The 16,288-nt window shown below is 34.1% G+C and overlaps 1 protein-coding gene across 2 annotated transcripts in view; it reads right to left on the bottom strand.

Annotated features, from left to right (window-relative positions):
• LOC115452829 (lysophosphatidylcholine acyltransferase) overlaps positions 1–16,288 on the bottom strand; it is a 51,046-nt gene that overhangs the window by 14,321 nt on the left and 20,437 nt on the right. Inside the window, exon 3 of one of the 2 annotated variants that reach the window (XM_037438935.1) lies at positions 11,194–11,420. In XM_037438935.1, coding sequence (XP_037294832.1) covers positions 11,194–11,420 — 227 coding nt within the window. Of the gene's footprint in view, positions 1–6,867; positions 7,080–11,193; positions 11,421–16,288 lie in introns of both variants that reach the window. The other variant, XM_037438936.1, reaches the window with a different exon arrangement.

Below are 16,288 nucleotides of genomic sequence, written 5' to 3' on the forward strand. Positions count from 1 at the left end.
CATATTTTCTTATTTTCATCTAAAAAATTTAAAATGACAATTAGTGGTTCCTTCTTTATCTATCTTTAGGGATTATTGGAATTATTTACTAAAAAAACATATAATTATGTTTACAATTCAATTTTCGTAAGAAATATATGCTGAGTCAGCGATTTTCTCCACTGTAAACACTTTCGCGCAGTATGGGCTATTTCTAGGAGAAAGGTTTACCCAAACTCTACTATTTTAAAGCTGAAGAATGATTAAGCGCACTAATCTCTCTCTCTAAACAGATTGTTGGAATTTGAATGTTTATTAAAGTGCAAAGAATTTAACTATGCTGTATCGTATTTATTTTATTAGAAACCTTTATGTTTAATTTTCATCTATGTCTTTTATGCAATTTATGCGTATGTAATTGTCACGTAAGTTTTTCAAGTGATTGGCAGAAAAATAAAATTTCGGTAAATATTACTGTAGTTACTTTTTTTCTGTAACCTTATATCCCATATCGATTTTGATTTTTTTTTTGTCACTAATAGGAAGCTACATTACTCCCTATAGGTAAATTTTTATCTAAAATATTTCCCGGAAAAAATCTTCACGCAACCGATACCGCAGGCAAAACCTAGTATAGAATAATATAGCGTCATAATATAAATATTAGATTGCCGTATCAACAGCAATCAATTCCACAGATACTGTTACTATCTGTGTTACGATTTACCATTATCACGCATGGCGATATATTTTGCAAGGAAATCATTGTGACATTAGTCATACTTACTCGTACGCACGTGGTTTCCAATGATTCTTAAGATAAACAACAAAATAATATACGAACTCTACTAATATTATAAATGCGAAAGTTTGTGAGGATGGATGTTTGTGCCTTTTTCACGAAAAAACTACTGAACAGATTTGGATGAAACTTTACAGTAATATGTTATACATCAGAATATCGCATAGGCTACAATTTATAATGATTTTGTGTAATTTGGTCATAATATAACGATACATGTCAAGTGAGTCCAAAAAAAGACCTGGAAAACTCCTTCACGCGGACCAAGCCGCGAGCAAAAGCTAGTATGATATAATTAAGTACGTTATGGATCTGAACATATTGTTTTAATTTGTTAAATTCTGAAACTTATCAATCTGAAAATTCTTATATTTATATTACGGTACATCATCCTTGGTACTTCATCGCGAAGGGATGGGAACTTCAACTTTTACATATACATTATACCAGCATAACAAAATACTCAATTTAATTATAATTACTAAAACACGCTTTTATAATCATAATTATTGTAATTAAAGAAAATAAAATAACGTGACACGCGTCCATCGACCCAACACGCAATAGTCTACCTTCACACTACAGTGCAAAGGTTACAATTAAATGTTTTTCAGTATCTACTGCCTAACAGCGAGGTGCTAATTGCACCAAATATTTACTCACTTACCCTCTTATTCATAGACGTTATTTATATAAGGACGGAGTATTCCTGAGATAACGAGTCTGTTTCTCAGTGCCGACATGGCAGTGCGTAGACATAGGGCCGCTGTGATTGGCTAATAATGAAATACAACTTGAACTAGTTGGCTGTCAGATAAACAAAGCTAAACAAACTGCAAGCTGTCAGATAAACAAAGCTGAGAAACAGACTTGTTATCACAGCAATGCTCCGTCCTTAGATAAATAACGTTTATAAATAAGGGGGTTAGTGAATAAAATTATAATATGATATAAAATCATTGAATCAGCCATAAATCATATATTGTCCCACTACTGAGCACGGGCCTCCTTTGCTATCGAGAGGGATTAGGCATTAATCTACCACGCTGGCCTAGTGCGGATTGGCAGACTTATCATACTACCAAATTCTTATAAAGAATTTCTTAGATATCTTTCCTCACGATCTTTTTCTTTACCGTTAAACCAAGCGATAATTCACAAAGAATACACACTTAACTTTAGAATAGTCAAAGGTGAGTGCCCTTATTTTAAACAATTGTAAGATTTTTTTTATTTTTTGTTATTTACCAATAGACCTACTGCATAATGCCTATTACAGCGAGATGCCAAATTGACCGTTATTTTACTAAGACTTTTATTAAAAATAATCAAAGGAGATTTTTTTTTTTATTATTTTCTAATATTAAAACGCTGCACATAAAAACACAGGTAAATTTTTACTGTATCAAATGTCAAGGTATGTGAATATTCTTGAATTTAACAAATAACGGCTCGTGGATTTTATTAAAATAATGCGCACGAAATAACTTAAAATTCCTTAAAATTAATGTTCTAGTGCTGTAGCGAACTTTGCGTTCTAACTCAAGATTTTGAACAAATAGTTTATATGGACGTTCGTGTCTATCGGTAGAATAAACGGCAACGGCAGTAACTTAAACATCACACGATCTAGGAACCCTACGTGACCAGGCGGCCTTCAGTGTAGACTATTATAATGAGCTGAAGGCGTGAAGAAGCCACATAATGTCACACGTGGCAGAACTTTACCAAATTACATTTGTGTAAAGTAATTTGACCTTACTTTTAACAGTACTTTTAATATCACCATAATAAAAGAAAAAGGTTAAGGTTACATATATACACCAAAAAAAGAAATTATTACCATATTGTAGGAGATAGTACAATATTGCGTTACTAGCATCGGTACATACCTCGTACGCGACGAAAAAAACAGAGAAGAGTAACATATTAGCGTCGATGATTCCTTTCTATTTTATACATAAATCTCGAATTGGCTTTTATCGTCAGGCGGCATTTACCACTGCGAGTAAGGCGGTATTGCACACCCCAATTATATGTAGGTATACAAGCTTTTGCTCGGCTTCCCCCGCGTGAAGGAGTTTTCCGGAATACATTTTTTCCGACTTACTTGATATGTATAGTTATATTATGACCGAAGTACACAAAATCATTATAAATTGTAGCATATGTGTTATTCTGATGTATAACCAATATTACTGTAAAGTTTCATCCAGATCCGTTCAGTAGTTTTTCCTTGAAAGAGGAACAAACATACATACATCTATACATTCATCCTCACAAACTTTCGCATTTATAATATATACGTATAGGATATGTCTGAGTTAATGTAGTTACGTTATCGAAAGGGTCGGGGATAATTAAAAAGGGATTTTTTCATTATTTCACTAACCAGTGATGTGTTCAGATTTTGGGGCTTAATTCAATATAATTGTCCGTTATCAAATAAAAAAAAAAATCTATATCATCATCGTATCCACAAATTAAATGACCTTAGTTTAAGAACACTAACTTAACATTGTAAGTGGTTTTGTCTTAAAAAAACTTGGCTAATTTTAGGGTCATTGAAAACAGATTGTTATTAGAAAGGATTTTAAAGATATTTAAGTATCTAGGACTAGGTCATCTGACGCGAGCGAGCATCATTAACTGACAAAAAATGTTATATCTTTTTTTCTTTACGCAGTACACAAAACACTATTAAAAATGTACAACTTTGGCTCACGGTTTCGCTCAAGTTAATCACTATCGTTTCGACCTACTTCTCAATAGTTGTTTATAATATCAGCTCTGTATTACATACTGTCCCACTGCTGGGCACGGGCCTCCTCTAACTACTGAAAGGGATTAGGCCTTAGTCCACCACGCGGGCCTAGTGCGGATTGATAGACTGCACACACCGTCGAAATTCCTATAAAGAACTTCTCAAATATGTAGGTTTCCTCACGATGTTTTCCTTCACCGTTAAAGCAAGCGATAATTCACAAAGAATACACACATAATATTTACAAAAATCAGAGATGTGTGCCCTTGGGTTTCGAACCTGCGACATTCCTCTCTGCAGTCCGTTCAACAATCAACTAAGCTATCGCCGCTTATAGTAGTTGTTTACCCTATTTATAAAGGAATAATGTTTTAAAAAAAACGTCTCATGTTCTTTCCTTGGGGAATGAATTTCTAAAACTCCCTCCTCAAAACAATAATAATATGAAAACATCGCTAAGTTATTTCCTTATCGGTTTCAGCTGGCCTGAAGTGAGTCAGTGAATGAATCAGCCATCAGAACTTGATATTTTAAGTATCATTGTTGATTAGTTAAATCATTTCGTAGAATGACTAAGCTATACCTATGCCCAGACTAATCATTAAGTACTGATTAAAAGTATTTATAGTTTTTAAACATTGCACAAAATTTCTATTGACTCAAAAGTAAATTGACCCAAAATAGTCACATAAGATTTCCTTGGGTTAGGCGTTTTTTTATATTCTAATGCCTAATTAAAGATATTTATTATTTATCTCAATATTGTATAGAAATCCATACTAAATTGATTTGAAAGTAAATTGACCCTAAATACGTAGGTTAGGCCATTTCAAGCAATGACTAGACTTTAATTTGACCTGAATACCTACTTATCAATAAATAGGTGTAAAATATCTCATCATTGGTTTATATTACCCATTGTGTTAAAATGCTAAAGGCTATTTTTTACTTACATTCGTTAAAATATGAACATAAAAATAAAGTTAGTTAAATAATACCTAAAAACGACTTTCATTTAGATATTTACAATACATTGTAATTATTAAATATAGAGATTTCCAAACTTTCACATTTATAAAATTAAAACCATATAGTAGAAAGCAATGATATCTATATATACATATTATAAAACAAAGTCCATTTTTCTGTCTGTTTGTATGTTATCGATTTTCTCAAAATCTACTGAACGGGTTTTTATGAAATTAGGTATGGAGATAGTTTAAGATCCTGGGAAGGTTATAGGCTACTTTCTATCCCGGGAAAATATATAGCGGGACTTTTATCCCGGAAAATTTCTTCACGCGGCAGCCGCAATCAATAAACGGCAAGCGAATTGTCGCGGCAAACACCGCCATTTTCGCTACATTAATCCCTTTAAAATACTTAAGGCGATACCTCAAGGTCCATTTTCATACATTTTGTTTCGGCTTTAATCTGGGTAACTAAACAAGTATTGGCAAGTAAAGAATTTAAATTCACGTCTAGTTAGTGATTAGTTCTCGCAGTTGAAGAAAAATGTAAAAATAATTAATAATCATGGATATTTCTGCCTTTAAAATTTCGTCATATTAAATTTTAAAGGCCGAAATATCCATGATTATTAATTATTTTTACGTTTTTCTTTCAACTGCGAGAACTAATCACTAACTAGACGTGAATTTAAATTCTTTACTTGCCAATACTTGTTTAGTTACCCAGATTAAAGCCGAAACAAAATGTATGAAAATGGACCTTGAGCTACCACCTTAAGGAGTCGATTTCCTTCACACGAACGGCCCATTACCAAAACAAACGACACAATAGAACAAAGGAAAAACATCCATAACACCAACACAATAGATAACATAAATGAAAAACGCTATTCGTCACGGTTCCAACGTTACTTTTGTAACATTAAGTTGTACAGCGTATTCATAAAGGAACGTAAGAAAACAAAGTAAGAAAGAGTATTATGATGTAACATAGAATTACATGAAGCCTTTATCATCAAAAGAAAAGGCAGAACCGCATCTAATACACCAATGGTTTAGAGTATTCACAGACGAGGATTCTTTTATGGGAATGGTCGTCTAAAAAGTTACCGCCGCAATGTCTTTATATTATACTAAGTAGTGTGAATGTTGTAAATAACAATTTAGGGCCATGGGCAATATTAAACACAAATCTTTATAATAATTGTAAAGGCTTGATACTTTTCAAGATCAAATGCCTGTTCTTCGATTAGGTATCACCTTGTTAGTGTATTGTATATGGGCCGTGAACCGTGATATTCAGCATTCGATATCTAGTATGGACAGTAAAAATTGTTTTTAGGTTTAAAAACCAATATTAAAGAAATTGGAATGCGTGCCTTATCAACGTTACTCACTCCTTGACCTTCATTTCTTAATTATAAGCCTTCAAATATCTAAAATCTATAATTGAAAGACAATAGTGCTTACGAACTGCTTCGCTGAAGAAAATTTAAATCTACTACCCCTTAAAAATATGTATATAAGATATTAAAAAAAAATGTAACAACTTATGAAATCTGCAATCATTCCAAAAACTTTTAAGTTAACCGCAAACTCGCCAGATATTTCCTTACGTTACTTCAATCAGATTAATTTGTAACCTCTCTAAAGCAAACCAAAATCTTGGACCCACAATAAACCACAACAAAGATATAAACTTTGTTTAGAAATATATTTAAAGGTGAAAAAAAAAACGATATGTATGCTTGGATATTCTTCTCCATAACCTGCTTGGAATAAGGAATTAGAAAGAAGAAAAAACTACAATTAGAAAACCAAAATTCTATTCTTCGAGTCTTCATTTTAGGGCATGTAACCAAAATTTAAGACACCTTGTTTAATAAAATGCTAAATAAGGATCTTAGTTGAACTGCAGCGGTGTCAATAAAGTAGACTCTCATGATGCAGTAGAATAAAAAGAAGATAAAACCTTCCATCTCTTACCAAGCCTTACTGCCCTTTATCACACTGATGTAAATGGATCGTGTCTCAATCTGAGAGACTAGGTAATGTTTTGAGGAACTCTTTTGCGTAAAACTTCCCTTAACCTTTCCCACCACCATGAAGTTACACATTATAAAGTTAGAACTCAATCATCTCTGCCACAGGAAGTTCACTGCTGAACATAGGCCTCCCCCAAGGATCTCCACTTCGACCTGTTGGAAGCGGCCTGCATCCAGCGACTTCCTGCGACCTTAGCCAGGTCGTCCGTCCACCTCCAATACCGAAACAAATCTAAAGATCCCTCCACAGGAATACAGCATAAAGCCTCCAAATTCCCTCCACCATTTACCAACACCTCAACCTACTTCCAACATAATTGTCCATGCTCTCCTTGCGAACGATGACTGACGACATCCTCGTTGCGTAGACAATACAGCTGTCTAGGAACGAGGAGTGCGGCGCCACGACCAGGATCGGCGCTTCCTTGCGACTGGCTTGACGGCCGCGGATGATGATGGCCATCCCGCCGGCCAGGTACGACATTTTCCCGATGAAACATATTAGCGGTTTCAGGGACCTAGGGATAATGAAATTATAGACAATGAATAAGTGATAAATAAGGGTTGAATTTGCTAGTTGTCTTTTACGGAGGTGTTCTAATTCGTTTGGAACCACTGTATAAAATATTGATAGAATGATGCCCATATTATGCAGAAATAGTACTCTTTCGACTAATAAATCACTGCGGGGACAAAATTGAAATTATCGTAGCTAAAATGTTGAACACCATCGACTTAACTATTAGTTTATATATTTTTACAATAATAATCTTAAAAATGATAATATGAAAAGTAAATTCAATTATCAACAAATTTTAAATTGAATACATGTGCTTCTGTTTAATCTTTAAATTGCTAGTAAAAGTATTTGACGGCTTATTTAAATTTGAATTAACCAAACACTTGTATTTTTTAATTTTTTTTATATTTATTTATTTCGGGGTTTTTAACCTATACGCCAACCCCATAGTACCTTATAGCCTAAATATGGCTTATATTTTATCGTACATATAAACAAAATATCTGTATGGAGAGGAAGAAACACTTCTAAAAATCAACGAAGACATTTCATTCATCCCCCACCTCTCGTAATATAAGTATTCAAATAACTTCGAGGCCAGTTATTAAAATGATTATATGATAAATGTATAGTATAGATAACATATCTCTATTAGGTCTTGTTTTTTAGCCGTCTAGACCACCAGACAATTAGACTAGTAACCAACCGGTTACAAGCTAATCTGCGTGCTATCTGACTTATTTTTTCGGTAACTCCTTATTAAATTGAGACCGTGTATGATTGATCGGGGATGCAAATGAAGAATTGGTCACCTGCAGTTTGTTATAGTATTTTATTTTTCAATACAATATATTGTGGTATAATTAGGGACTTTACTATAATTATAATCAGTGTCTTAATATATAAACCACATTCTTCCACCAAAAAATAATCAGGAATATATCTCTGGAAATTACTTTATAAAAACAAATTTTTCAAAAAGTTTGTCAAAAAGTATTTCTTTTAATTTCTTATTTAATTCAACAACTAACAGTTTCCTTCTACAAAAAGAGTCAAAAATATCTCTGACATCCCTGGGAATTACTTGATGAAAATATTTCTGTAAAGACTTTTTTCTGGCATTTTAATTCCATAACTAACGATTTCCTTCTAACCCTATTTTATTATACAAACACTGGACACTGGAATCGAATCTAAGTGCAAATCTCGTAAAGTGAAAGTGACAGTCGTTTCCACTTGTAATCATTCCATCTAGCACACTTAGCGTGGACGAGTGGATCTTCGCACTGACGAGTGCATTTTCACCACAGCAAACATACCACATAATGTTTGCTGATGGTCGATAAGTGTCAGCTTTGTAGAGAAAACAATCTGACGAAATCAAATTATAATGATTTTTTATGATTACGCGAATGTTAGACGAGACCATGAAGGCTGCATTCTTAGAAATGTCGGAGGGAAATTATAATACAAAAAAAACCGCGATTAAATCCGGCAAAATAGATTTATTACAAGGAAATCAAATCACCTACAAACTTACTTTTTTACCTAAACAAAGTAATGGCCTTCGCAGTGCGTAGACATAGGGCCGTTGTGATTGGCTAATATTGAGAAAAGGCGAGTCACTGCGAAGGCTGCCATGCTGTCAGCACTGAGAAACAGACTTGTTATCACAGTTTTACTCTGTCCTTAGATAAAAAACGTCTAAGACTAAGGGGGTAAATTTTTTGAATTAATTTCAGTGAGGAAAATCAAATGTTTTTAAAGGAGATTCGAAGCTTTGAATTTCTATGTCTAAACAATCATTAATAATATCTATTATTTAGTTATATATAACATTGAAAACAAATTCAAACTTTTAAAAGTTTTTGCTTATAATATTATGTGCGTCCTGAATTAGCTTATAATATTACTGTCCATTCTATCCCACATAGGATGTCCATGAGTATCCTGATTTATAGATACAAATTTTAGGGCAAAATTAAAATTTCATTTTTTAAATTCCATTTTCAAATTCTTAAAAACTAAAATCGTTTCAATAAAATGTGGACGTGTTTTTGTTGTGACGTTTTTGTTGTTTGACGTGACGTTGTCGACAGTTAATTCCGTCAAGTTACGGGAGGACCTTAGTTAAAGTTACAGAACGTGTGTCAACGTGACGCATACAGTAACGGTACTGCCAATGTCCCGCCTTGATAGTCGCTAGATAAAAACACGTTACGTATGATGTATGATAGTGGAATAAAGTTCATTTCGGCAGTGAAGTTTTATGGTATTTTTTTGTAAAGGAATAACGGAATAAATAAAAATGTTGTTGTAAATATTATCAGCCTTTAAACTGAAGACATTGAGCTTTTTCGAATCCAGATGTTCAAATATAATGAAAAAACAATGTCACGGTGATTAGAAACAAAATAATTAATATTATTTAAGAAACGAAAAGTCTTAAATACAATACTAAATCAAACCATTTTATTAAACGTTATTATTTATTGTATGCTACATAACTATCTTGGCGCTTAATGTGGGACAAAAAAACTGTTTGTAATTAAAAAGGTGCAAGAAGCCAATCACTCAAATCGTAAATCTACCCACAAATTAAAAAGGCTACATTTGTGTGAAGCGAGAAAAAAAACACAAACAAACGACGATTGGTCTAAAAAGGCCTGTCTAATGGAAATATCGACAGTGCACTTACCTGTCAAAACCTATTAGCATGTCAAATATCGGAATGTCGGAAAAAATCAAGCTTCGGATGCATGCCGAAAAACGAAAACTAAACTAAAACGAAAAATCGAGCAAGCGTAGATCCATACGGAATGTTAGTAAACGCTTTATGCTTATTGAATTAAAAAAAATATATTAAATATTTTTATATATAATTCTATCATAGAACAAACTGACATAATGGTACTCGACAAAGCTGATGCCGATGTACTATATTTTTAATTTATCAACATTTGTATAGATCATATGACATACAAAACAAAACAACAACTAACCAACGGAATAAGAGTTACGTGAGCATTACGTACTTTCGTTTTCTATGAAGTAACACCATTATTGCAACCATTGTGCGGATCATTGCCATAATTATCTTGTCAAAATTACAAAGAGATTAAAACGGAAATTGATTAATATTTAACACTGACATTCTAGATAATACTAGCTTAGGGGCACAATAGATAGCTAACCGGTAGGCGGTATTTGACAGAAAAAAAAATTACAATCATTGTTCCATTTTCAAATTTGACAAGCCAATTACTCATGCCTCGTAAAACAATCAGTACGATGTATGGAGGCTTGACTCTGATTGGTATAGCTTATGTCTTTGTGATCTATGACTCCATTTGTCTACCATCGGTCATTTTAGGTCATATATTCAGTTTCAGATATGTTTTTAAGGATTTTACATTGTCATAATTATGTTTATTCTGCATTAATTACTTTTATAAGAGTATACTATCGACCGTAGAAGCTATGTTAGACGCCATCTTGTAATTATCTAAAAATGAAGGTTTATAAACGGTAAAGTCATCAAAAGCATGCGAGGAAATTGAGGCAATCAAGTCAATTAAGAATTTTGACGTTAACGTTAATTCAACGTTATTCTAGGTCAAAAAGTTTAGCGCAAAAATGGAATAGCTAAAAAATGAGTTTTTTTATCACATTTACCTGTCTTACAAGTTATTTTTTGCAATGCGAATTGTGTAAATATTAAATTCCGCTATTCATTACCATCTTCTCTTTGATATTCTCCAATAAAGATTTATAGACAAGAAATAAACTAATAAATTATATTCGAAATTGTAATCAATCTCTCATATTTTATCTATGAAACACAGGAAGACAAGCAGGTTTCTAATTCACTTTTTTTAAAATATCTGATGCTGTCAATAACCTCATTTCTTTCATGCAACAATTCTTTTAAAAAACGAAACTGGAACCAAATATATAACCAACAGAACACAATTTAACTTTTTATATTATTTATTAGAGTACTATTGATTATTTTTTTTCTATTCATTTAACGGTCTTTTTTTCAAAATTGTATTGATAATTTAATACCAATAAAAGGATAGCGGCTGCTCACGTAACTCCTAAAAACCTACGTCCAATGAATGGCAGGCGCGCAGTGTCGGCCTTAGCGACCACACTCGGCGCTCCGAGACACACGATGGCAATAGCGTCGAAGAAGGTCGAGTGGGGGGCCATGACGACCACGGGCGCGTCCCGGGCGTTGGACGGCGCGTGCTGCTTGCCCAGGACCCTCACGCGGTGGAAACCAGCCGCCACCACCACCAGCCTCATCAACGAGAGGATGGAGAAGCGGAGTTTGCTGTCAAGAAAAAATTTTGTCAATTTGGACTGTATATACGTCCATGGCAGGAACCATCAGCATCTGCAAGAACTATGGCTGTAAGAAATATATTGTAATAACCGACAAAGCATACACGGTTGCGTCGACCATTCAGATAAATCAATATTAGACATTATGTTAAAAGTTATGAACGAAATTCACTATTAAAGAAATATATTGTGATTTAAAATACCTGTAAAAAAGAATTAAAACTATTCATGTTGTATCTTCACGATTTGTTTTACATGTTTCCACTAAAACTGACATAAGTAAGACCGCATTTCCAAAAAATTCTCCTTACTTGCTAGTCCAGACAAATTTCTACAATCAGGTTACGAACTTCGGCTCAGGACGGTCACTGGGAGAAGATGACATCAACTTTTATGGATTTTAAAACTAATAAGCTTTGTACTTTTATCACCTAAGATAGCAACCGCCAATTACTTAAAATTCTTATAAATACGATTTGTTATCTTACCAACATGCAATTTGTAAACACGAAATCCGTAAATAAGTAAAAATTACGTAATTACAATAATATCGTAATTGGATAATAATGTTAGAAGTTTATTCTATTCATATCCCCGTGCCATGGTCACCCGAGTTTTTTTGCTAGTACCTCGTGACCTAACCTTCTCAATTCAGTGTCTATTTTTTGTGAAAACTTCGCAATTCAGACTATGATTCACCAAGTTATTTGTGGTAAATATTTAAATACAAACAAAATTTCTAATTAACTGTATGTCGCTGGTAGATACCGCTGCAATGTCTATTTTGGCAATAAGCTAGCACTTATATACTTAGTTACTTTCATTCGAAAGAGATACCTAGTGGAATTACTGCACCTCATAATATTTAATATCAAATGATGTCTCAGTACTGTACTTTGGATTTCAAAGTTCCCGCCATAGTGGCTCACATAAGTGTCACGTTCCCATATCAGCCTATATCGATTCCAATAGGCCGGCATAATTGTGTCGACTGCTGACAGGTAATCATCTCTCGTCAGTCGATATTCCATTAGAGCCCAATCCATTTACCTTCAGGTGCGGTAGTCACTTTCTTCTGCTCTTAAAAAATACTCGGTCGATGCTACTAAGTTACTGTTTAAGATGATGATTTCTCTTACCATCAGAAGACCACTTAGCTGATCTCATCATTAAAAAGTATATAAAAAGACAGTAATCAACACATTTTAAAGCTATGTTCAAACAGAGTTATTGTGTAATGGAATCCAATATTATTTTAATGTTCAAGCTAATTCTTAATTAAATTTTTATACTACCTGACCCGACAGACGTTGACCCGTCTTCACTATGAATTTGCAGCGCGCATTCTGTCGATCGCTGACAGTTATTTCAAACAATTGACAGTTATATAAAATTTATATTTTCGTTAACTTTTCTTAGATTTTATAATTTCAGCGCAATATTTTGAATTTTTTCTTTCATAAGAGTGTTCTCCTGACAATAACAAACACAAGAAAAAATAAAAAAAAGTGAAATCGGTCCAGCCGTTCATGCGTGATGACGTGATCAAGGGAGATAGGGATTCATTTATATATATATATAGATTACTGCAAAGTTTTATTTATAGTAAGAAAATTTCATATCACTCAAATAACATTTGAATATAAATGATTTAGACAATTTAGACCACAAGATACGGAATCGGAAATAAAAATGGCCTCCGGCTGAATAAGAAAAGGCTAAAACCAATTCGAGAATATTACGAAGTCGAGAACTAACAAGAGTTGTTATAAAATGGGTCGCCGACGAATCAATATCACAGTCGTAGGCAGAATGCGCTGCGGCGGTCTTTGATCGTCTCCGGGAATTTATAGAGCTGTTACAACACTCATTGATTTTAGCTGAACAAATTCTTAAGACGACTTATTACACATAGTTTCATTCACAACTATCATGATTATATTTCGGGACCCAGAATGGTTTAGATCTCTTTATTAAAATGTATTTGCAGTCACGTTTTTATATTCAAACTAGCTGACCGGACAGACGTTGCCCCGTCTTAACTATAAAGTTGCAGCGCGCATTCTGTCAATCGCTGACAATTATTTCAAGCAATTGACAGTTAAATAAAATTAATATTTTCGTTAAGTTTTCTTAAATTTTCTAATTTTCCGCGCAATTTTTTGAATTTATTCTTTCATAAGAACCTTCTCCTGACAATAACAAACACAAAAAAAAATAGTGAAATCCGTCCAGCCGTTCACGCGTGATGGCGTGACCAAGAGATATAGGGATTCATTTTTATATATATATAGATTACACAAATTTTCTTGTCCCGCATAGGTATCGAACCTAGCCCAAATACGCTGTAAGTCATGCTGTTAAAGACTTAAGAAAAAAGGCACATCTTCGCTATATTCAAGACTTATATTAACATCGTATCAAACCATTGACGTACGTAGTACATATATCGATGTATTACTTTCTTTACTGTGCCAGATATAAAAAAAAATCTGACACGCCGACAAATTATCACATCAAGTTACAAATAACGGTCCAACGCCTATCGCATCAATGTTAATAAAAAATAATTGATCGGCTCTCAAACTTTATCTAAACATATAAAACATATTCGCCTTTTCTGTCTGTCTGTATGTTATCGATTTTCTCAACGTCTACTGAACGGATATTTATGAAATTTGTTATGGGGATAGTTTAAGACCCCGGGAAAATATATAGCGAGACTTTTATCCCGGAAAACTTTCACGCAGGCGAAGCCGCGAGAGGAAGCTAGTGTATCGATAATTGATTGTTCCAAATCGCCTTCGACTTCAATCAATTAACAATACGTCGGAAATAAAGTTAACTCTATCGTATATCACATGGAATAGTTTTGTTATTACTAAGAAGTATTTTCGTCTATAAACACTAGGTTGCAAAACGCAAACCAAATTAGTTTTCGTAACAGCCGCGTTACGTATCTTCGTATTAGCATTGAATGGTATAGTATTCTGTTTGCTAATTTCTATTATCTTAAACGCGACTTGATGCGTTACGTGCTTGTTAAGTACTTTCAACATAACATGGGACTTAGAGAATAAGGCCCCTGCTTAACTCGCATATGTGAGATACTTTTTCTTTGTGTGCAGACTGCAAAGTAAAGTAAGGTATGTACTGGATAATTTTCTCAGCTATGCGAGGAAGGTAAACTAACTCAGCGCAGTTGTCGATCTGAAACCTGCATATTCGGCATGATTCAACAAAAATGTGGCGGGTATTGACATAACGTTGCATTGACAATACTATATTTGTCTATTGACAATTTCTGATATCAAACATCCCAATTCTCAACGAAAAAATTGACCAATCAGCATTAAATGTGATACGTTAACGGCTTATTTTGGAAAAAAAGATATAAAAAATATTTTGGTCCATTCATAATTTCTTATATCAAGAAAAGATCCCAATCACCAACAAAAAATTGACCAATCAGAATAAAATTTAACGCTCATTGACACGTTAACCACTTATTTTTAAAAAAGAAATGAAAAATATTTAATTAACATAAAGGATTTGCCATACCTAACGTATACAAAGTATGAATTTTACAATACAAAATTAATAAATGTATAAACATCGTTCCCTACACTAGGCCAGTTTAAATTATTGACAACGATTCTCACGCTAGGCCAGGGCCCTTATTCTGTATGATAGTGTAAAGGCGTAACGCGGCCGTGTCATGTTATCTCCGAGAAATGTGTGTGGAATGGTATTCTGTAAGCCAAATTTCTATAGTCCTAAACATGATGTGTTGTGTTACGTGCTTGTTACGCACTGTTAACATAACATGCGGGATAGAGAATAAGGGCCCTGCCTGTATCGTGGGGTTCCGTGAGATCACGCAATCCCTTTTACCACAATTAAACGATTTCTACGGTAACAAATTGAGATCATATTATTCTTCATAACAAAAAAAAATAAATTGACTGGTTTTTACTTGGGCTTAATCCAAAGTTATCGTTTAATATCGATCGAATTTGTTAACAACATATAGTCACACGTCGCGCCGTGGTCTTCCCGGATCACAGACAATATCTGGCTTATTCAGACACTGTGGTTTACTCAGATCACATAAACATCTGGCTTTGTTTAGTGCCTTTCTATCAGCCGACTGAACTGTCACCAAAGCTGTCGAAACGTAACCGATTGCAATTATTCACAGTTAGCATTAGCCAAACCATTCAAGGCCACTAGGAGAATGTAAAACATTCTTTCAACATTTGCACCGTCGCGACCACTAAATGAGGAGCCGAGTAATTGCACGAACGTCGAGACGAAAAGCACGAGCCGAAAATACTTCCTAGTTAAACAAAACTAGTCCATTTGTGATAGAGTTAACTTTATTTAAACGTTAATCGATTGTTGGGAGCATAACTGTACAAACAGTAACAACGCCAGCTAAAACTTGTAGTAGTGCTGGTAGTAGGATATATTATATATACACCCGGATAGCGACCACCACACACAATGTGTTGAAACCCGCAATAGTAGCCCACGTAATTGTATCGCGTTCCGGGATCAGACTGTGTATATCCAACAGGCCGGCATAATTGTGTCGACTGCCGAGGGGTTATCATCTCTCGTCAGTCGACATTCTATTGGACGCCACTCCACTTACCATCAGGTGCTGTGGGGCACTGTACCGTGTCTCTATAAAAAGGAAAATAGTATCAAAGCACTACATGGCTAAAGTGCTTATAAACCCTGAGATATAAGATGTTTACTCATATTAAAGCTGATATTTCTCGGTGGTCATGGCATTTACAATCATGCGAACGGCTTCAAAAGACAAGAACACACCATTAACCAGGTCAACCA

This window comes from Manduca sexta, chromosome 15 (assembly GCF_014839805.1).
Source record: "Manduca sexta isolate Smith_Timp_Sample1 chromosome 15, JHU_Msex_v1.0, whole genome shotgun sequence".
NCBI lineage: Eukaryota > Metazoa > Arthropoda > Insecta > Lepidoptera > Sphingidae > Manduca > Manduca sexta.